At 40.2% G+C, this 22512-nt stretch overlaps 1 protein-coding gene across 1 annotated transcript in view; it reads left to right on the top strand.

Moving 5' to 3' along the window:
• Positions 1–22512, top strand: part of GLIS3 (GLIS family zinc finger 3) — a 171822-nt gene that overhangs the window by 120606 nt on the left and 28704 nt on the right. Inside the window, exon 7 of the mRNA XM_055699359.1 lies at positions 14750–14891. Coding sequence (XP_055555334.1) covers positions 14750–14891 — 142 coding nt within the window. The remainder of the gene's footprint in view (positions 1–14749; positions 14892–22512) is intronic.

The following is a 22512-nucleotide window of genomic DNA, read 5'->3' as shown; positions in this document are numbered from 1 at the left end:
TCAATTTAGAAAGCCTATAGGTACATAAAGGCAAATGCCAGTTAAACACCGGACATGCTGTGTGTTTGCTAATCTTTAGCTAACTTGGACCTCATAGTAGTTTAGGATCTCGTGAATCACCTCACATCAATAATTACTTAACAACTGTTCAGCTTTTTCAGTCTTCCATGCATTTTCAAGGCAGACCAGGACCAGAAAGAGAGGTGAATGAGTTTTTTTCCTTTTTGGGAAGCTCTAGAAAGGAGAGAAAGCAAGTTTCCAGGTGAATAATTTCCTGTACTAGCAGCTTTTCTAATAAGAGGGGCTACAACAGCCTAAACTAATTGTTTCCCAGAATCAATGATAAACATGCAGGATTTTTGAAAGGGAAGGACAAGCAGGAAAAGTTCATGGGCTGAAATCGCTATTTCATTTCTTCTTCCATATACACAGTAAAACCAACACAGTTACTTTTCTTGCTTTGTGGAAGTGCAAAGAACCAGAAGAGTCTAGGAAAACAGAAGGATGAGGGAGGCAGGTATTTGCTTCAGCTAATCTTCATATTAATTATTCTTCTTACAAAACACTATTTTCTGACTTCATATTTGAAGCATTGATACTTTTTGTTCTGAGTAGAATGGCTCTGAAAATTGCCAGCCTATAATATTAGGTGCAGGTGTTACTGGTAGAAATACTGTCGACGTGAAGTCAGGGTGAATCCTTATGCCTATTAGATCCTATAGTTCTTTCTTGGAGAATAATTTTAATAAGGAGGGCTACAGATGAAAGCTTTGCTTTAGAAGGTTCAACAGGGCGGAGTAATTTTGTTCTGTTGAGTCATCCTGTAGAGTATCTAGTCAAAAAACAGGGTGCTACTTGACACAAGTAAGTTATTTTCAGTTGGTTCCACTTTGGGTTTTCAGAAAAAAGCAAATTTCTGTCATTTGTGAACTGTTAATACTGTATTTGAAAATATGAATCCATAGCTCTTCTGGTTTGTAAGTCTTTTTATTGAAATTAGTGAAAATTAAAGTATGCCACATATCATTAACAAAATCCAGAGTCTGCACTATTACATATCCAGTGATTTGAAACCGTTATAGAACGTGAATACTACCATTATGCTTTTCATGAAGATCTATTTGTTGTGCAAGCTAGTACTCAGCCTTGTACAAGTATAAGAACATTATCTTTTTCATACAAGTATACCATGAAAAACAAATCGCTATTTCTGCAGAAGTCTTGCTGAAGGAGTCTGTATTTGTAAATCTAAAATATATATTTAAGTCACTTTTAATATTACAGTGCAAATCCCACTGTGAATGGAATGGACCCTGTACTGTCTTTGTGTAGATCTTTTCTCTTTTAAAAAAGTGCATTTTCAAGCAGATAAGAGATAATAAAAAAAAGGACAATATATTGCTTTGATTTTGTACAGCTGTTTGGCAAGGACAGAATCAGTTCAGCAATATCTACCTTATCATCTGAACAATGCAGTGGTTATGCTTTTAGATGCGGTTTTAATTTTATCCATGATTATACCAGTAAACAACTGTTGTCATATATAATAGTTCTTTAGGCCAGTGTGTCCTGCCAAAAAAAAAAAAAAAAAAAAAAAAAAAAAAGAAGAAAGATTTAAAAGATCGTTTCCATTTGATTAAAGAAAAGTGTACTAGATAAGGATACAACTGGTTAGCTCCAGCAGCTTTGTGGAAAAAAGAAGATAATTTGAGCAATTCAGATAAACAAGACCAACTAAAGGGAATGTAAAAGTCTTAGTCAGGGCCCTGAACTGACAGACAGTTTATACCAAATTATATCATATTTTAGTTGATCAGTCTTTGATTCTTTGGCAGTTTTAACAGTGCCCAGACCATGATTTGGTCTTGTGTACATTAGTTACGGATCAGATACATAATACAGACACACTTTGAGATATTGAATGCTTACCTGACAATTGCCTCTGAAAGCTGTCTGTCTCCTGGAAACCTGCATCATCTTAGTTCATTCAAATTGATCTTGAGAAAACCATGCACAGATTCAGATGACCAGATAGTTTAACACCTTAGCAGATGCATAACACAGTAAGTGGTACTCCTAGGTCTCTACAGAGGAGTACAGATCAGCTAAGGCATACAGTGTTTAGTCTTAACTATATTTTGCCTCTTATTTTTTTTATTTGATTTGTACTTAGTATTAGTCTAACACAGCAATTGTGCTTGTGTCTATTTTCCTGGCTTATTCTGAGACGGAAGTTTTATACTGTCTCTGCCAGAAAGCAAATATCATGGAAGCACAGCTTTGGGAAAGGCAGTCTGAAGGGCATTTCTGAAAGTTGTCTGCACTTGGTGAAGGTTTCTTGAATTGTAGTGTATATGGTACATCTACTGAATTACTAAGAAATGAAAAGGGGGGTGAAACTTCAGGAGATAAGGGATACATGCCCAGACTTCCAGCTTGGTTCATTTCTGCCTGGTAATCTTCATTTTTGACACAGATTGGTCAATTGTAGAATGATGGCTGAACAGTGGCTTTTGGGGAGTTGTCAAAACACTCTCCTAAAGAAGATGGACTCCAAGATTTGTTCCTGTGCTGCCTGGTTGGAAGGAGATCTTTTCAGGTGTTACTATTCTGAGGAGGAATAAAGGACAGGCAAGCAGCGTCTCTCCAATCCTGCTGCTATTTGTGCATGGTTTCTTTTGTTGCATTTATTACACTTTAAAAAACTGATCAGCTAGCAATGGCAGGAAGTTTTCCAAATACTTTTCCTGATTGCAATAAAGCAAAAAGATGCTACAGTGCACTGCTGAGATGAACAAAGCTATATGACATCACAGCCATATCCATGCTTACTTTGGACTGTAGTAGAGTGCTGACCTTGACAAGGGTTCGCATCTGAACTGAGGGTGCTTTACAGAAGCCATCTTGCACAGCTAGTTACGATCCTGCAGATACTGCACTTCTGCCACTTCTCAGCCCCTTGTATTAGCAAATAAGGGATATAAAATCTCCACCTTTAAAGGCAGATCTCAATAAATTAATTCTTCTGAAACTTCATCAATTTATATACCTTTTATAACAGTTCACCTCCTTTCTCTTAGAGCCCTGCTATGCATAACATATATAAACCTGTCCATCTTGCAATGAAAATGTTAACAGAAATGGGAAAAAACCCAAGACATGATGTCCCCCTATTGAACAGTATTTCCTGGACATAAGTCATACAAGTGTTTTCATTGCAGGTTAATGTAGAGTTTTCCATAAAGTTTTGAGAGATTGTCAACCATTCTATTTTGTGGGTCATGTCAGCAAATGCATTATTCCATCAGCAAAATAATGCAGAGCTCTTGCTTCTTACAGGGCTGCACACTTCTTGATCATTCATTGTTTATTTTGCTTTATAGGAGAAGCAGGCTTCTTTACTGTGACTATTTGTTGATTTTATGGCACAATCAGTGAAGCTACCAGTTTGTTTAAAGATTTTGGAATAAACAAAATTTTATGCCAGCATTTAGATTTAGTGGAGAACATGAACAGAAAGCAATGGTGATTTTCTTTAGCTATTGGTCTATTTAATTTTGCAATATTTATTTCCAGTTTTTCTTTTCATTTCCTTTGATTTCTTAGTATTTGAACCAGGCTTTCTTGTGAATCAAGAAACACAATACTTAATGTGTTTCTTACAGGAAATAAATTCACTTCTGTTTTCTAACTCAGAATATTTAATTGATAGGGAAGCGGGAGCCAAGAAGGGTTAAAGCATTGCATCATTGGTATTTGGGCACTAAGCTGGTTACCAGTGACATTGTCCATTATGTGACTATATTAATCTGCAGAAACTGCTTTGTTTGTGAACACCTGCCTTGTGGGGAGCAAACAGCCAGATGCTGTAGTATTAGCCCACTTTGCGTCTGTGTTCTTCAGGTTTCACTTGCCCTTATTCAAACTCTTAGTTCAGATTTCACTCTTAAAACTGCAAAAGGGAGAGAACAGACTGAAAGAGAAGCAAATCTAATTTCTTGCGTTGAGAGCAGTTGAACATAAGGATGTTTTCCCTCATTTGTTCTCTATGGAGTCTTTTTAAAAGATGTCATGAATGCAAAAAGAAGTGCATTCAGGGGCTAAGGGTCGGTGAGCAGTGCCCATGGCAACTAAGAAACTATTCTGCAGAAAAAAATGTTGTAAAGACCAAGTGTTTTAATCCCCGACTTTCATCCCTTTACTTCCTGTTTTCAAAATGAAATATAAATCAGGCACCATGGGATGCAGCAGTTTTTCCTGAAAGGGATGTTGGCAAAAAAGGGATTAGGAATGGGTAGCAGTGTTTAAGGAATTTAATCATTCAATTTGTTGGAAAACTTTTGAAACTACAAATGGCCAGTTCTTTTGAGTGTGGTTGGTGAGAAACAGGGAAACAGACCCTGAAAATGAAGGAGGGCTGGCTGTGACTGACTCGCTCCCCTGCAGCTGCTGCAGTGACAGCAAAGTGCGCTGTGGAGGCATGTCTTGCAAGGTAACTCCATCGTGGGGGATATGCTTTGCCAGCAGTGCATGTAGAACTCTGCTCTCCAGGGAGGCGGAAACACCAAAACCCCTGTATGGTTTTCATGGTGCTCAGGCAGCTGTGGCAGTTGTTATAACCAGGAGATTGTTGGTTCACTAATGTTAACATTTGCTATTTCACATGGTGATTCCTCCCTACATTTGCTTTCTACCCTAGGCTTGTACTCTTGTGAGCTTTGGCAGTATGACATGTTGAAAAGTGTACCAGAAGGAATGAGTATTGTCACCCTCGTTGCATTTACACACATGCCAAAAAAAGATCCAGGTTGTCTCAAAACTCCGTAAACAACTGTAGTGCATGCCCACAGCATTTTGTATTCCTCAGTTTGTTTTTGGCAGCAAACAATACAGTTTTCTCCGGTTATGAGTTTTCACTTCCCTGCCACAGCATATGCATGAAGGTGGGCTTGAGAGAGCAGGAACCCTTCTTTATATAGGGGCCTGTCTGACAGGGTCCCTTGAGAGGCAGTCCTGAAGGGCCAAGGGGTCCAGGAGGGCTGGGCGTTCCTCAAGAAGGAGATCCTAAAGGCACAGGAACAGGCTGTCCCCATGTGCTGGAAGACAAGTCAGCAGGGGAGAAGCCCAGCCTAGCTGAACAGAGAGCTTTGGCTGGAACTCAGGGGAAAAGGAGAGTTTAGCACCTTTGGAAGAAGGGGCAGGCAAATTGGGAAGACTATAAGGATGCCCTGAGGTTATGTAGGGAGAAAATTAGAAGGGCCAGAGCCCCACTAGAACTTAATCTGGCTACTGCTGTAAAAAGCAATTAAATATGTTCCTATAAACACATTAGAAACAAAAGGGCTAAGGGGAATCTCCATCCTTCATTGGATGTGGGGGGAAACTTACTGACAAAGGGTGAGGAAAAAGCTGAGGTACTTAATGCTGCCTTTGCCTCAGTCTTTAATGGTATGCCCGGTTTTTCTTCAGGTATCCAGCCCCCTGAGCTGGAAGACAGGGATGGGGAGCAGAATGAAGCCCACATAATCCAAGGGGAAACGGTCAGTGACCTGCCACACTAGACATGCACAAGTCTATGGGGCTACATGGGATGCACCCAAGGGTACTGAGAAGAGCTCACCGAGCTGCTTTCCATTATTTATCAACAGTCCTGGCTAACCAGGAGGTCCTAGAAGACTGGAGGTTAGCCAGTGTGACGCCTGTCTACAGTAAGGGCCAGAAGGAGGCTCTGGGTAACTACAGGCCTGTCAGTCTTGACTCCTGTGCTGGGGAAGGTTATGGAGCATATCACCTTGAGTGCCATCACACAGCATGTGTGGGACAACCAGGGGACCAGGCCCAGCCAGCATGGGTTTATGAAAGGCAAGTCCTGCTTGATGAACCTGATCTCCTTCTACAGCAAGACGACCTGCCTAGTGGATGAGGGAAAGGCTGTGGATGTTGTCTACCTAGTAAAGCCCTTGACACCATTTCCCACAGGATTCTCCTGGAGAAGCTGGCTGCTCATGGCTTGGACGGGTGCGCTTTGCGCTGGGTTAAAAGCTGGCTGGATGGCTGAGCCCAAAGAGTGGTGGTGAATGGAGTCACATCCAGCTGGTGGCTGGTCACAAGTGGTGTTCCCCAGGGCTCAGTGCTGGGGCCAGTCCTGTTTAATATCTATCGACGATCTGGATGAAGGGATCAAGTGCACCCTCAGTAAGTTTGCAGATGACACCAGTTGTGGGGGAGTGTTGATCTGCAGGAGGGCAGGAGGCTCTGCAGAGGGATCTGGACATGCTGGACCGATGGGCCGAGGCCAGCTGGATGAGGTTCAAGAAGGCTTCGTGCCGGGTCCTGCAGCTGGGTCACACCAGCCCCACACAGCGCTACAGGCTGGGGCAGAGCGGCTGGAAAGGGCCTGGTGGGAAAGGGCCTGGGGGTGCTGGTCGGCAGCTGGCTGGGCATGAGCCAGCAGTGTGCCCAGGTGGCCAAGGAGGCCAGCAGCACCCTGGCTTGTGTCAGGAGCAGTGTGGCCAGCAGGGCAAGGGAAGGGACTGTCCCCCTGCACTGGGCACTGGTGAGGCTGCACCTCGAACCCTGTGTTCAGGTTTGGGCCCCTCACTGCAGGAGGGACGTAGAGGGGCTGCAGCGTGTCCAGGGAAGGGCCACGGGGCTGGGGAAGGGTCTGGAGCACAAGTCTTATTATGAGGAGTGTCTGTGGGAACTGGGGCTGTTTAGCCTGGAGAGGAGAAGGCTCAGGGGAGACCTTGTTGTTCTCTACCTGAAAGGAGGGTGTAGCAAGGTGGGCGTTAGTCTTTTCCCAAGTAGCAAGTGATAGGATGAGAGGAAATGGCCTCAAGTTGCTCCATGGGAGGCTTAGATTAGATATTAGGAACAATTTCTTCACCAAAAAGGTGGCCAAGCGTTGGAACAGGGAGGTGGTGGAATCGCCATCCCTGGAGGTCTTTAAAAGATATGTAGATGCAGTGCTTAGGGACATGGTTTAGTGATGGACTTGGTAGTCGTGGGTTAACGGTTAAACTTGATGATCTCAAAGGTCTTTTCCAACCTAAATGATTCTATGATTCTATAGTTCTATGACTCTTATTACCCAGGCAACTTCAGTCTGTGCATTAAATGTGCTATCCTGTCCATGATGCTACTTAAGCATCACCAACATCTGAGCAAGCAGTATTGAAGCTGTGTAAAGGATGCCTAAAAGGTTGCAGTTAACCACCTGGAAGCAGCCTAAACACCCTTCAAGTCCTTATGACTGTCCTCATTGAATGTCCCTGTTCCAAGCTGGGACCTCTTCTGCATCCATTGTTGACATGCAGATTTCACGCTGCTGGAGGTGGGTATTGGCAGCTAGCCTGCATTGGCAGGTACTGATTTTGGAGTCCTCAGTACTGCTCCTGAAGTAATCATATACTGGCTTCACTGGAAGTCCCCATATGTGCACCTTCATCTGCCCATTTGTTTCCTCCTGGTGCTGCAGAGCTCAGCCCCATCTGTTGACACAGTCATTTGTGAGACTGCACTGTAAACTGAATCAGGGTTTAGCAACAACAAAAAGCCCAACCTGAAACAGAAATGACCCATAATAAATGGGAGGCTGCAGGAACTCTGAAAGTTAGCAATGCCAGCCTAATCAGCACATCGTATCATCCAGCCAGGAAACACACTAAACAGACAACTCACGGACAGTAGATGAAACTGTCCTAAGGAATCTTTGCAAGAGTAAAAATCATACACCTAAAGGCAGATTATTTGGATCTTTTCCTAGTAAAGCTGCCACAGTTTTTCCAGGTCTAGCCTTAAGCTGTATTCAGGGTATTCTTTTGAGAAGGTGAATATTTCCTTGTAGGAACTGATACATGCATGAACTTAAGTTCCAGTGGAAATTAACACAAAATCAAATGATTAAAGTGAAGGCCAGTGTTATATAAAGGATGCTTCAGAGTTTAAAAAAAGAATGTCAAATCTGAAAATCTTTGTTTCTGTATACTAACAATTGCTGATGTTATCTACAGTGGCAATTTCTGGTAAGCTGTGACAGGGAAAAAAAATGTGTTTGTGGTAAGTGAAGCACCACAAAAGAGCAATTTTTTCCCTGCTTTTTGAATCGCACAGCACAGCTCTTAGATTGGTGTTCACACCAAAACCACCTAAAAGCCTCTTAGAACTGTGAGAAAGAGAGGATGAAAGAGAAAGCACCATAGCTTTAATGTAGTTGGTTTTTTTAATGTAGTAATGCCTTTTTATAAGAGTTGCATGTTTTCAGATTTGATGCAATCTGGTATGGGGCAGGGAGAGAAGTAATTGTGTGTGCGCACATGCACGCACTTGAATCTCTATGGGTGCTTTCCAGTTCTATGGCTGGAGTGAGAAAGAAACAGAAGCAGAATTTGTGAAAATGTGGACTTCTCCAAAACAGTGGCTGTCATGACAAGGAGCATGCTTAGGAGTCTTCTGTGTCAAAACACATTACTTCCAAATATGTAGACCAAAATAATAATCAGTTTTCAACAGAACTGTGACCAAACAAGCTTTTTTGTTTATTTCAGAAAATGGCCACTTAGAATACATCTCATTCAAACTGTACTTCCCTTCTTTAAAGTAAGATTCTCAATTTGATTTTTTTTAATTTGTTTCCTTTCAGATCTGTCCCAGCTGTAATCTTCCCCCATAAAATGATGTTCTTGGTGTTCTATATAATTTTTATGAGGAGATAACCCAAAGTATTTCTAATTTTAGAATAATACCAATCAAATGAAAATTCTCTGTTCTATATGCCATAAAAGTAGAATTCATTTCACGGTCATCAATTTTAATGTAACAGTGTTTTCTTCTTGTAGTATTGCTTCAAAATCAGAATTTCTTCTTGACTTGACATTTGCCAAAGTTAGCTGATTGTGTAGGTTCTAGGTCCTTTTGATTTTTAATGCAGGAGGCTGAAAAACATTTATGGTATGTTTTCCTGATTTAGGTCACAAAGATGGAAGCCATTTTTGTATTTGAACTCAAATGTTTGTAGTAAAACTCTGAGAGGAGCAAAAGTAACTGTTTCTTGTATAGAACCTTACATCCCTGTTGTGCAGATAGGCTAATTTAACTTGAAATTTGTTGGGTTTTCCCAGCTGAAAATTTAATTGAAGCAGAATCTAGGGGCAGATGAAAATAGCATGCACATATATCTGAAAGCTGTGGTAGACAATTAGCAGAATAGTGAATGCTATGGCTCTCTAGAAATCCTGCCCAGATGACTCACTGGAAACAAAGGTTATTGAGGAATTTCTTCTGTCTGCATTGCATCTTTGCCCAAAATGTCTGTAGCCTCCAGAAGCAAGAATTAGAACACTGAGCAAGCATAACTTTTAGCAAGCATAAACTTTTATTGTCTGTTGTCAAAAAAGTTTAGCACTGTGCAAGAAAGCAGTGGAGCTTGAAGCTGATCTGCACGAGTAAAGGGATGATCTGGCAAATAAACCTATAATATGAGTAAACGTTGTCACATACCTTGGCTTCATATTGAACTTGTAATTTTCTAATGGTCACATCTGTGTACTGTCAATGCCATGTTGTTAACAGGACATAATTTTATTCTAACTGTGTAAGCAAATATTAAATTCTGGCTACTCCTTAAGAAAGCTAGTACAATATGTAGCGCTATGTAGACAGATCATGCTTCACTCTCCCCATGCCAACTTGACTTACACACAATAAAAGAGCAGAAGACTACTGGCTTTTCTCTGCTTGACAAATAGGACTTAGTAAACGGAATACACAGACTATCTGAATAAAACAAAACACATTTATAAAGCTATTACAGTTAGCGTAAAACAATTCTTCTCAATGAAACGTATCAGCATTAGGGTTTTTTTTTTTGCTGGTTTTAAAGATAGCAGACACAGATCTTACCTGCTTCAAGATAAGTAGACTATAACCAATGGCTTTGTTACATATGGAAATACTCTACTAGGTGCACAAAATACATACAGTCCATTAAGCCTGCTTTCATGAAAGCAAGATTTAAAATGGCCTGTTTGAATGGCTGGAGGAGTCTGGACTTAGACGAAGAATTGCTAGAGTTAATCTGAGTACATATAGGCAGGTTTTGAAATTACAGAGTTCCTATTTCATGTGATTTGGAAACTGATCATGTTTGAGGAGTTCTAAACTACTTTGCTTCTGACTAAGTGTATTCATAACCACACATTTCTTATGTTTTCCTTGATGGTGTCTGATTTCTATTGAATAGGAATAACGCTGAATAAAATAGCCAGGTTGTACAAAAACATGCAGATGTCAGATAAAGCACACATTGGTTAGAGAATATAGAATAAATGATCTTTTCTTTTAAGGAGACATTTTCTCTGGAATTACGTCATGTACCAGATCAACAGCATGTCTCTGCTCTTGGATTCAGATATAATGAAACTGAAAATGAAAGAATATAGAATCTTACTCCCTTAGTTCTGCTTGTTTCATTTAATCTTGGGTAATTATTTAATCGTATCTAGAATGAACAGGAGTAGAATTTCCATCTATTATCCTGAAAGCTGATAAATATTAGTTGATTGTTGCAGAAGTAAAACAATTGTAAATCATGACTGACAGTGATTTGTTTCGTGTATTAGAAAAAACCTGCCACATTGTGATAACAGGAATGTCTCAGATTTCCAAATACAAAACTTAACAAGTCTTCCATACAATCGAATTATTAACACAGAAAATCTATTATTTAGAACAAATATTTCGTACAGGGAAGTTATAATGGAGCTGAGCAGTTGATTATTAACTTGCCCCTTGGTCAGTCATAAATTTAGTCTACGTTACAGCACACAGAAAATGTCTGTGCTCAGCATGGCAAAATTGTCAGTTACTGATTGCGTCATTCAGCCAGGTACCTTTCTAACCTTACAGTTCTCAAAAATATTTGATTGGCAAGCTTTTGGTCCCATTGTGATTGTACTGGTGCTCAGCTGAGTGATCACGAAGGCAGCAACATGATCATGGGGCAAGCAAGGTATTACAGCCAGGATGCTGGGAAATTTGTGCTGGGCTATGATCTATATGCAGAAGTCAAAGAAAGTGTCAACTGTCTTTTACAGCTGGTTGATTAGCCTACAGTCTAGACTGGAAAAGAAATGCATTGTCATTAGAGCAAAGCAAGAATCAGACTGCAGCAGTTAGATCTGGGCAATTATTCTTTCTCCTTTATAGCTTTTTTAACTGAAGGTAAAATTTTATGGATTTAATGAATGGATGGTTTATTTGCTTGTTTTTAAGATCATCTGTATTTTCATTGTCTGTTCTGTGTTTCTTCACGTACTAAAGAAAAATTGTTACTTGGATTTCCCTGTTCTTGACAAAATGAAAAACATTGGTTTCAGATAATTTTTTTTATTAAAAGTTTTCTATAAAATATGCAAAAATATTTGACTGAGATAGGTTTTTTTCTTGACCTGAATGTCTTTACAGGGAAAAGCAATGCCTTGATCAGCCATATTTGAACCAGTGTGGTTTTTGCACTCAATGTTGTTCCCAAAAGGCCACAGCTTTTATGCCAGCCCTGTTAGTGGTGCAGAGGAAAGATCTGGAAAAAACATTACACAGAGAATGAGCTTTAGATGGCAGAGGAAGGAGGACCCAGCAACCAAAGCATGGTTACTGCCTCTCTTAAGAGAAAAGAGCAATGGTGGGGAATGCAGTTTTACGGAACTTGTGTCTAGTTTGGGAAGCAGCTGTGATTTAATGGCTGGTTCTGCTAAAGGAAGCTTACCTGCTTCTGGTTCTGCTCTACTCAGCAGTAGAGTAGACAAGAGGTCTCCCACCCCTTGCTCCCTACCCTTTCCAACAGTGCAACAGTAATTACTCTTAAAGGCCAACTCGCATACATACCCTGCATTAAAGTTACTCCCAGCAGCTGTTACCTGGTGAGGGCTTATAAAAGGCCTGTGGTAGTATTTTTAGTGGCAATTTGAATTAACAGTGTGTGCCTGCAGTTGCGTAAGTCAGTGTAATATCTACCTCTTGCTCAGGATATTTTATTGTATGTATCTTAAATACATATATGGTCATGCTAATATTACTTGTCATGATATACAACACAGGTATGTGAGTGTGTATGTAAGTTTATAAAATCTATTTCTAGCCCTTGTGGTTCTAAATATGAATCAATAATGATGAGCAAATAATGATGAGTGCATGGATTAAGAACTATCTTCAGAAATCAGATCACAGCTGTCTCCCGGTTTATTTCCCTGTTTTCTGTTGTTGACCCTGGGTTTTGTTTTTATAAGCATTGACATAGGGCAAGCCAGAAAATTTATGCCAGCGTAGGTTGTCAGGATAGATTTGCTCTCAGTATCAAAAAATTTGCAAATGCCAAACAAACCTCCTGAACAGTGCAAAAGTGAACAATGTGTAAAATAGGCTGTTGCTGTTATATAATAAGTGTAACTAATCTGTAAATACTTAGCTCTTGTTTCCTTGTTCTGCTTACTGTTTCATCCATATAAGTGCTATCCAATCATAGATAATTGATCAGTTTCTTACTTACAGAAAAACCCAACCAATGGCACAAGCAACCTCATTAAAGTTCTATTTTGTTTGATAGAATCCTATGTTTTTTTATAGAAGTCAGATGTTTTCCATATTTACTTTCATATTAAATTCTATAGAAATTTAAAGTCACATTATGCTTATTAATAATGTAACTGATAAGAATTTGAATCTGGATACATCTGTCATTTAATTTCACATGCACTTAATTTCATGAAAAAGCCATGTTACTAGTGTAAAAGTAGTCTAGCAGTAAAACTAGAACAACTAGTGGATAATAGACAGCCATATATAGTACAGGGCAAGAAACATTTCTAGTTATAACAAGTTGTAAATATGGATAATAAATGGAAGACATTTGTCTCCCTTCCTTTCTCCCTTTCTCTCTTTTCTCCCCTCTACCCATTCTTTTTCTGTCTGTACAATTCTAGAATAACAAATATACCTTACAAAGGTAGTGTACCTTTGAGCTTAATGACGACTCCCTAAATTTTTAAGAGAAGGAATAATGCACAGCACGCACAGTGTGCATAGGTATCATAGGCTGCATATACCTCTTATGTCACCCTGCCTCAGCTTCTAATGATGTGTAAGACCAACTCTCAACTCTGTTGCATCAGTTTTATACTAATGCATATTGTCAGAAGTCATTTGAATGATTATCAGTATCTTGTGGCACAGTAATGGGTCTTTCTACAGTTACATTCAGAATCCTTCCCTCTTACTCTTTTTTCTTCATTTCTGGGTATAGGATAGACAGAAATTTCTCTTGTTGCTCTTCCTTTCCTTAGGAGTTTGTTAGAGGTGCTAGTTATGTTCTAGTTATTGCTAGTTGCTTATCTTTCATGGCACCAAACAGAGAGGAGAAGCCCCAGTTGCTTCTGTGAGATTTGCTTCTCGGGACTCTGATGCATGAGTGCAGCAAATCCTACTGCAGTAGGTCAGGTTTCTGTCCGTCATGATGCATGAGCTATCCTTCATCAGCATGGGTGACAGAACAGGATATTTGTCTGCATCTCAGCCATTGCAGTGGCCCACATGCATATAAGCACAGACCCTCCTTCATGCTTTCAAAAGAAAGAATACACCAACCTGTGAGCCGAAATGGCCATAACAGGCAAATATTTGTATATATATATATATATATATACACAAAAATATACATATATATATCCAACAGTGACATCAGGCAGGGAGTTGAGACAGGCATCAGTCTCAGCAGCCTGCAGCAGCGTCCATCTGCCAGAAAGCTGAGAATGCAATTTTGTGTTACAGCTAGGGCAGCCTTGTATCAGGGTGCTGCAGCAGGCTTTCTCCCTTTTCCTTATTTTAGTTTGGGGATTTTTTTTTAAAGAAGGCATTATTTTATTGTATTGTTGCCTCAGGATGAGACTGTTCATCCACTTTCATCTGAAAGAAATCTCTTACTATGAATTTGTTTATTAATTGTTGGCAGAGTGAAATTTCTGCTGGATCAGCCAGATAAACAGACTTTCTGTTGATGGATCAGGTACCAGCCAAGTGGCCATGCACGCAGCTGGGATTAGTGGCAGTGGTGGAGTACTGACTTTCACATCAGTTCACCCATAATGAGAAAGAAATGCAATCCTAGTTACTTTAACAATGTGGTCACAAGAAAACTTTGGTCCATATGAAGTGGTACCACTTCCATCCTGACCATCTTGAGTGATACCAGCCCTGGCTGCTTGCTGCCAGTTGCTTGTTTCCAGTGCCACAGCACCTTTGCTTTTCTCATCCTTCAGTGAGCCGGTTCAGGGCACTAAACTAGAAGGAAAATACTTGTATTTTTTGTAGTATCCTTCTGCTGATACGACACATCAGACAATTGATAAATCTCTATTATCCATTAATCAGGACACTTCTCTCTTGTACAGTGTATGACAAGAGAACACACTTAAGTCCATCTGTCCAAGGTCCTGTCGGTACAAGTAGCCCTTGTCCTGAGTATAGTCTTGTTAAGCATCTGGAAGAGTTTCCTTCTTCAGATTCGAAAAATGCCTGCTATAATGGAAGGTTTAGCCAGGATTTAAAAGAGAAGAATTCTGCTTCTGCTCCTTTTCTTTCTCTAACCTCTCAACATTTCTGCATGATAAATTTTCAGTGTCCTGAGGGGTTTTGTGATTTATTTCCATTTTTTGTCCATGTTATAATAATTTCTCCTTTTTTATCTCTTGTGTTTCAGTTGCAATCAAGCTCAGAACTTGGCCAGGACATCCTGAATGACTGCCTTGCAATCCAGCCCCTACAGCCAGCCCCATTACTGCATGATGCTGCAGATAATACCCCGGGACACAGCCCAGGGTCTGCTCATGGTATTTACCCAGGTATAGAAAAGACAGATAAACAGGCTGCTATTTTATTGCTCACTTAAGATTAGGATAATTTTGTAGTGTATGTTGTACTTTGCAGAGTAGGATGTACTCTGAAATCTCTATCTATCTCATGAGGAGGACAGAACCTGCAAAGTAATATAAAAAGATAGATTTTTAACAGACTCTTACACTTTTTGAAGGGAGGCAGGACAAACCGTATTTTATCCATGAAAAGAGCAGTGTTTTTGCTCTATAGGCATTTGACTTCTGCTAGAAATTCACTTGTACCATTCCTTGCAGACTTCTTGAATACATTAAGCTTCATTGAAAATCAGAGTATTTTTCCTCTTCCTTATTCATAGATCACCTATCAGTTTTTCAATGGATCTACAGTAATGAACTTAAATGCTGCATTATGAGCTCTCATATTATGACTGTAAATACACCAATAAGCTATACATACGCCGTTGATGCTATAAATATGATAATTCTGTTTTATTGTTAAGTTAAGTATCTTGAGATTTTCATATTAAAATACCTAACTGTCATACCTGGCAAATGTAAAATTGCTGTTTACATTTCAGCTAAATTTGAAACATTTGACAAATTAAGAGCGATAATAATCTCAAAGCTCAAGACAACGATGGGCAGTATGTTAACATTTTTGAACGCAGTATTTTAGTAGTTGTAAAGATGTCTGTATTTAAATTTCAGGCAGAATGCATTAAGTCTTCTAGCAGTTCAACTTTTAATTGAGGACGAGATGTAGGAAGCAAAAGAATTGGCTGAATGTTATATGTAGTGCTGAAAATGACCTTACATGTAGTGGCCACTTCAGTTAAGTGGTTCTGTTTTACTGTGAGGCTTGTAAACCTATGAATTCTATGATACATCTTTGTCAAGGCTGTTGTGAGCTACACACAAATTGGTGGTGATGTAGGTTTATGTGACAAAAATCAGGACATTTAAAGCTGTGATTGACTGTATCCTAATTTATAAAATACTTGGTATTGTATGCTGTTAACTTTTAAATGCTTTCATCTGAGTGTAGCAGCTGTTTTTTGAAAGCTAAAGGAAATTTCAGGTTTTGTGATCAGGTCAGAAAAAGATCTGATTTTGGCCAGAGAACCTCTAGCAATGTTGGGTTGGTTACAGTTGCTTATTTTATGTTATACTTTGACAGGGAGTTGGAAATTTAAAAGACTTTATTGGCATTACCCACTGTAATGCACAAACCTGAGAAAGAAAAAAAGACTTCACTTTCCCTTTTCAAGTCCCTAGATAGGATGAAAAAATCCCTAAAGTTGAAAAAATCATAAATAATGCAATTAAAAAAATATTTTTACTGTGCTGTTTCGTTAAAATTTGACCATTCCATATTTAAGAATAAACTGGAATGTGCCATACTTTTATAAATAGTTACTGTCACACTTTACTCTGCTCCAGAACAAGTGAACGATATTACTAAAGCTTGTAAAGTGCTTTGTTTTCTTTGCAAGTTGGAAAATAAAATTACATCAGGAAAGTTACAGAAGGTTTGGCAATTCTAAGTGTATTTTAAATAATTATGCTCCAGTACTGTGAAACTTTGACCTAACTACTTTTATGCCTATGACTTAAGATGTGCTTTACTTAAGTAACACTTTTCCTTGTGTGGGGTTTTTTCCCCAATGAAATAGTACTGAGCTAGGTGCTCTTACACACATAGTAACAAAGAATTTATTCCCAAAGTAGTTTATATCTAAGATAACGTTAGGGCAGTAGGTAGATACAACAGGCAGGTAGAGGACAGAGGACTCATACAGGAAAAATGAAAGAAGTTTATTAAAGCAATCAACCCAGTGAGTGAGCTCCCTAACCATCAGGCACCACAGGCAGTGTGAGAGATGTCTGAAGAAAAAAGCAGTCTGTTAATATTAACAGCCTTGGTAAGTAGTTACAGTCGTTACCAGGAGAAAAAAAAAATGCCAAGAAGAACTGAGGTATAGATGGCCATTGCAGTGAAAAAGAGTTGTGTTTGATACATAGGGAATGGATGCAAAAGAGGAGGTCACGTAGGGTAACCAACAATCAAGAGAGTCTGTGTTGTCACCGTTTTGGCTGAATTTAACTATGGTAGACATATTCAGAATTCCTGCTAAATCTGATGTATTACCGGGTAGGACCATATACACACTGCAGGAGGCTGAAAAGTGTTAATATTACTATGTTATCTATTTTAAGGAGGATAGTTTATTTCCCTTCAGACTTGTCCTTTTATTCACCAGTTTTACTTCTAAGTTTATAATTTCCAGATTGAGACAGCTTAATGGTTGTCCAAAAATTGACTTAATGGTTAGGTTCACATTGTGAAGAAGAGAACATTTACTACTGAATTAGTACAAACATTGTAAGTAACAAGGCAATTGCACCATTTATAGTTGCTTTCTTCATGACAAAACAGAAATTCAGAAACTGCAATACACTGAAAGAAAATCATCTGTCTTGAAAGTCAGGGATGTGATGTAAAGATGTCATGGCAGGAACAATTTTAAATCCTAATCCAGACCCCACTTTATTGCTTCAGGGATTTAATTATTTCTTAATCTCAGAAACTACAGGTGCTTCCAGGGTGGCCACCTTACTCAACTAATAATCAGTCCAGCTGCCCATCATTGCAAGTATCCAGCAAGAAGACTAGAAAAAGTTTTATCATGTCCAGCTCAGAGGAGAGATCAAAGAATGTTCAAGAATTAGAACCACGCACCTTTTCTTATTAAAATATAGGCTGCATTGGGTATATAGAATCATAGAATGTTTTGGGTTGGAAGGAACTGGACCTTAAAGTTCATACAGTTCCAACCCCCCTGCCATGGGCAGGGACACCTTCCACTAGACCAGGTTGCTCAAAGCCCCGTCCAGCCTGGCCTTGAGCCCTTCCAGGAACAGGGCATCCGCAGTTCTTTGAGCAGCCTGTTCCAATGCCTCACCACCCTCATAGAGAAGAATTTCTTCCTAACATCCAATCTAAATCTACCCTCTTTCAGTTTAAAGCCATTCCCCCTTGTCCTGTCACTACATGCCCTTGTAAAAAGTCACTGTCCAGCTTTCCTGAAGGCTCCCTTTAAGTACTAGAAGGCTGCTATAACGTCTCCCTGGAGCCTTCTTTTCTCCAGGCTGAAAACCCCATTCTCTCAGTCTGTCTGGAGAGTGCTCCAGCCCTCTGATCATCTTTGCAGCCTCCTCTGGACTCAGTCTAACAAGTCTACGTCCTTATGTTGGGGGCCTCAGAGCTGAACGCACATCCCACTGAAGCACTGGCTTTTCTGTGCTCAGGGTGTCACAGCTCTGTGCCCTGCCCAATGGGGCAGCCAGGGGGGCTCTGCTGGTGCCCATGGGCAATGTCAGGCGCTGCATTGCCCACCTGCCCATGGAGGGACTGGCTCCTGCTCCCTGCTCCCCACTCCCTGCTCTGGCGCTGCTGTTGTGCTGGCATTGACACCCCATGTCTCCTTCTCACAGCGGCCTTACTTGGGAATTGAGGATTCCTCCCTTTTCATTTTAAAGATGAAGATAATTTTATGCCATGAAAGAGTGCCTGAAAAGTTCCCAAGGTGGAAGTTGCTGGTTGAGGTGGTCTCTCACCCTGTCCTCTTCACACGCATCCCAGTGCCTGGGTGCTTGACGGGCTGTAAGCACAATCACCATTACCTGCTTCTTGCACAGTTACCTTTGGCATTGGGAAATTACTCAGTGCTGACTTTGTTTTCTGCAACAATGTTGTACCACCTGTAATTTGTGTGCCTAGAATTATGCCACAGATTTTTAAAGGAAGCAGTGCTAGATGGGCATTTTGTAGAGGTCCAACTGCAGGTGCCCAGTTTGGGGAGACCATGTGCTCAGTTTGCAGGTGCCTAAAAGCAGGCTGGGGCAGCTGGTGGTCAGGGCTCAAATTCTAGGTGCTCTTGCAAAATAGCAAGAACTGGTCCAGAGGTGAAGTGAGGCTCCGGTGCTGGTGGCAGCATTATGGGCAGGCAGGGGAGCCAGCTTCTGGAGAAAGGCAAGGGTGGGCGCAGCAACTCTCCTGCCATGGGCATCCTGCATTTGGGAAAGGAGGAACATGCGCAGAGCACTGGGGATACGCTGCAAAGGTGGCATCAGTGCTTCAATGAAGATTTTCACAGGCAGAGTCTAGGCACAGAAATATCTGGAAGTCCTACCCAGACCCTGTGTTAGAAGTACCTCTCTGTTAGATGCACCTCCACATAAGACCTGGAAGCTGTAGCTGTAGCTCAAGCCAGCTGAGTGTGCAGTGTGGTACATGGGGCTGAATTCTTTGAAAAATCAGTTTTGTCCTTAGACTGGTGTCTCAGTGGGTCATGCGAGCATTTTATATTTTTTTCTCTGTGCTTAGTAATTTGTGTGTGTGATAAATGGAGTGGTATCCCCTGGTGTCACAGAATTGTGCAAACATCTTGGGTAGCAATTGGGAGGCTTTTAGCAAGCATCATTTTACCATTTTTATCAGAGGCCTATAACTACCTGTAAACTAACTCTGATATTTTTATTCTAACTCAGCTGGCAATTCTTCAATTACTTTCTAAATTTTCTTCTCCTATTTTCTGACCTGTGGAGTAGGGGAAAAAGATGATTAGTAGATGGTGTGGTGTCTTAGGATGTTTTTTCACATGTGGAAGGTATTTACCAAAGAACCCACTTTATGTTCTAAATATTTAGATTTCTAAATATTTGAGGCAAGGGATCTCAAAAGACAGGCGCTGATTAAACAGATCTCCAAATAAAGAAGCTGGATTACTGTACAAAGTGCTTTCCTAGACTTGTTTTCTTCTTCTATCCGAATATCTTGAGTGGGTGGACTTTGTAAACCCTTCAGCTTTTTAGGTGCCTCCAGTACTTGGATGCCTCCAGTATCTCTGACCTGCCTGCACAACATCTGAAGAAAGATACAGAGACCATCAGTGCAGATGGTCCATGCAACAGACCCGCTTTGGAGGCTTATTATCTTCATCATGGGATTTTGTCTTCTACTCTATTTCTTACATGATTACTTCTCAAGTTCCATGCACACTGGAGTCTTCAGATTTACAGATGAGCTGGGCAGGATCAAGGCAACAGAGACAGCATGTTTTACATTTGCTGGGCTTACCATTTATGGCTCAACACAGCACATGTCCTCATATTCCTGGCCACAAAATCCTGCAGGGAAGTATGGGCTCCCTAGAGGAGGTGAGAGGCAAGAATACATGGAGGTGATGCTCCCAACTGCAAAACAGATTTCAGATTTTTCCTTCTCAGCTAGTAAATTGCTTGTTTACAAGATATGCATAAATATTCCTTACAGAAATGGAAGGTTAAATATAGTAATTAAGAAAAAAACTACTCTTGAATGTATGTGATTTCAATTGACTGAGTTACAAAATGAAATCTTCACACTGTTTTATTCTATATGGAAAGAATTCTCAGCCATACTCCAAATTCGTGCCTGCAGTGGTAAGAGAAGAGGTATTTTTGGGCAGAAATAGATTGACAAGAGTGCTGATTTGACAGTTATAAATCCAACAAAGTAAATGATACCATTGTTAGTAATATGCAAAGGGGAGGATGATTCTTCTGCATTTAAAAATGTTCCATGATATTACAGGTTTCTGTCTCCATTAAAGAAAAAAGTATGCATTTTTACATATCTTTTTTAAATGCTACTTTTCTGTCTTTTTTTAAAAAAGGAACCATATTCAGAATCAGCTTTTTCTCTTCCAACCACCTAATTTGTTCCTATTGCTTTATGAGAATGCATGTGAATTTAGCTTCTCATTGAGAAGCCTTTACAGAGATATTTTCATGGAAAATACTTATGTGTTGATACATTGATTTGTGGTGAGCCTCCAGAAATGAAAACATGGATCCTCCTTTTCTGTGACTGTAACTCTGTGGGTGTAACTCAATCCAATGTTCACATTCAGGACTAAGATGTTTTATCCATCTTGTAAATCATGTTGTAGCTTGGGCTTTTCAAGGGACACAGAGGAACAGTATCAGCAGTTCTTTGTTTTGTGTTTTTCTGTTGGTTTTTGTGTGGGGTTTTTTTCAGAATATCTGAATCTTTTGAAAATTACTTTAAGTGTATTTTCTCTTGTATTGATAGAAAAGCCTTGTTGTAGGAGCCTTTTTGTAAAGTGATATTTACACTTAATTCTGCATCTTTCTGTGTGTACCTCCCTGGTGGTGGTATATTGGAGTCAGTGAGCGTGCTGGTTGCTGTGAACGTTTGTTCAGGTTTATACCGTTCAAATCAGGTGTTTAATGGGATCAGGCACTGCAAAGACATTCTTTGTGTGGATATTTCCTGCCAGCAGTTTGAGCAAGCAACTCACATTTAACAGCTAAACCACTAGAAAACCTTGCCGCACACACAGCTCCAAGAAGAAGTAATCAAGTTATCTAGCAGTTTCTTACATAGTGTCCAAAGTTTTCTGTCAGTCTCTTAAGGCTATCTCTACTAGGGAAATGGACCTGTCACTGACAGTATTTGTTGACTGCCGTAGTCTGTAGACTGCCAGTGGCTGACAATGTTTCCCTTCAACTGGTATTTGAAAGTTTCAGGTAGTAGCTTGGACCAATGCCATGTCTACACTAAGAAGTTTTACTAGTAGCATTTCCACTGGGAAGCAGCTGCCAGCCCTGTAATTTCACTTCACTGGGTGTGCCCACCGAGGTGCTTTTGTCAGCACAGTACCTCTGTGTGGCACAGACACTGCCCGTCGGTCTTACGTGGTCTCCCACACCATCATTTGTGGTGCTACTGTTGGAGGCTTCATTACCAGGCACTGTGGGAGCCCAGCTACACTCCTCTATCATGCTGTGATCATTTAACGTATCCTCTGTACAGTATGTATGCTTTTTCTTCCTTAAATATCCTACCTGCCCCTCTAGTCCCTGCGATAGTTAGCTCTTACTTTACACTGTGTACTGTCTCTTCATCAGAAACAGAAAAAATGTAGAGAGAAGTTGCCGGGAAACCTAGCCAAAAGGTACTATAATAGCAGATACTGCTGTGATGGTAAATATTGCGGTGGGATTCAGGTTGCTCTAGTTCAGAGAAAAGACAGATGAGTTTGCCCATGCCTGGCTGCAGATAACCTGTTCCCAGGGACAGAGTCACCAGGTCTTGGACAGTGCTGTGAGAACCTGTGCTACCACTACAGCCTGGACCAGCTAGAAATGTGCAAGCATAACTTAGGAAGTATTTGCCTGAAATGCTTATCATGGTTGGGGCAGAGAACAGCTATGACAGGGAAAACCAACTTTTACTACCTTTATGCTGGAAACACGGACATAGTCCAGCCTTTTTACTCCTGTTCAAACACAGCTTTGAATAAATTTGTTTTAGATCACAGTATTGGAAAAGTAAGTTATTTTATTTTCTTACACATTTTAATGTTTTTTCCATGGAAAACTGCAAGTTACCCTTTTTTTGCAAGGAATAATATAAATAGTCTCTGTTTTTATTTAGGTAATTAGGGTTTTCCTTTACAGTGTACTGATTTGTTGAATATTCTTTCTGCTTATTCTGCTGCAATGTGCATTTGGGGTTGGTTTTTTTCAGTATTTTCTTTCACACTGCATGTAAGCATAA

Source organism: Falco cherrug, chromosome Z (genome assembly GCF_023634085.1).
Source record: "Falco cherrug isolate bFalChe1 chromosome Z, bFalChe1.pri, whole genome shotgun sequence".
NCBI classification, from domain to species: domain Eukaryota; kingdom Metazoa; phylum Chordata; class Aves; order Falconiformes; family Falconidae; genus Falco; species Falco cherrug.
The sequence above is the reverse complement of the archived record's forward strand: the minus strand, read 5'-3'. Positions and strand labels throughout refer to the sequence as shown.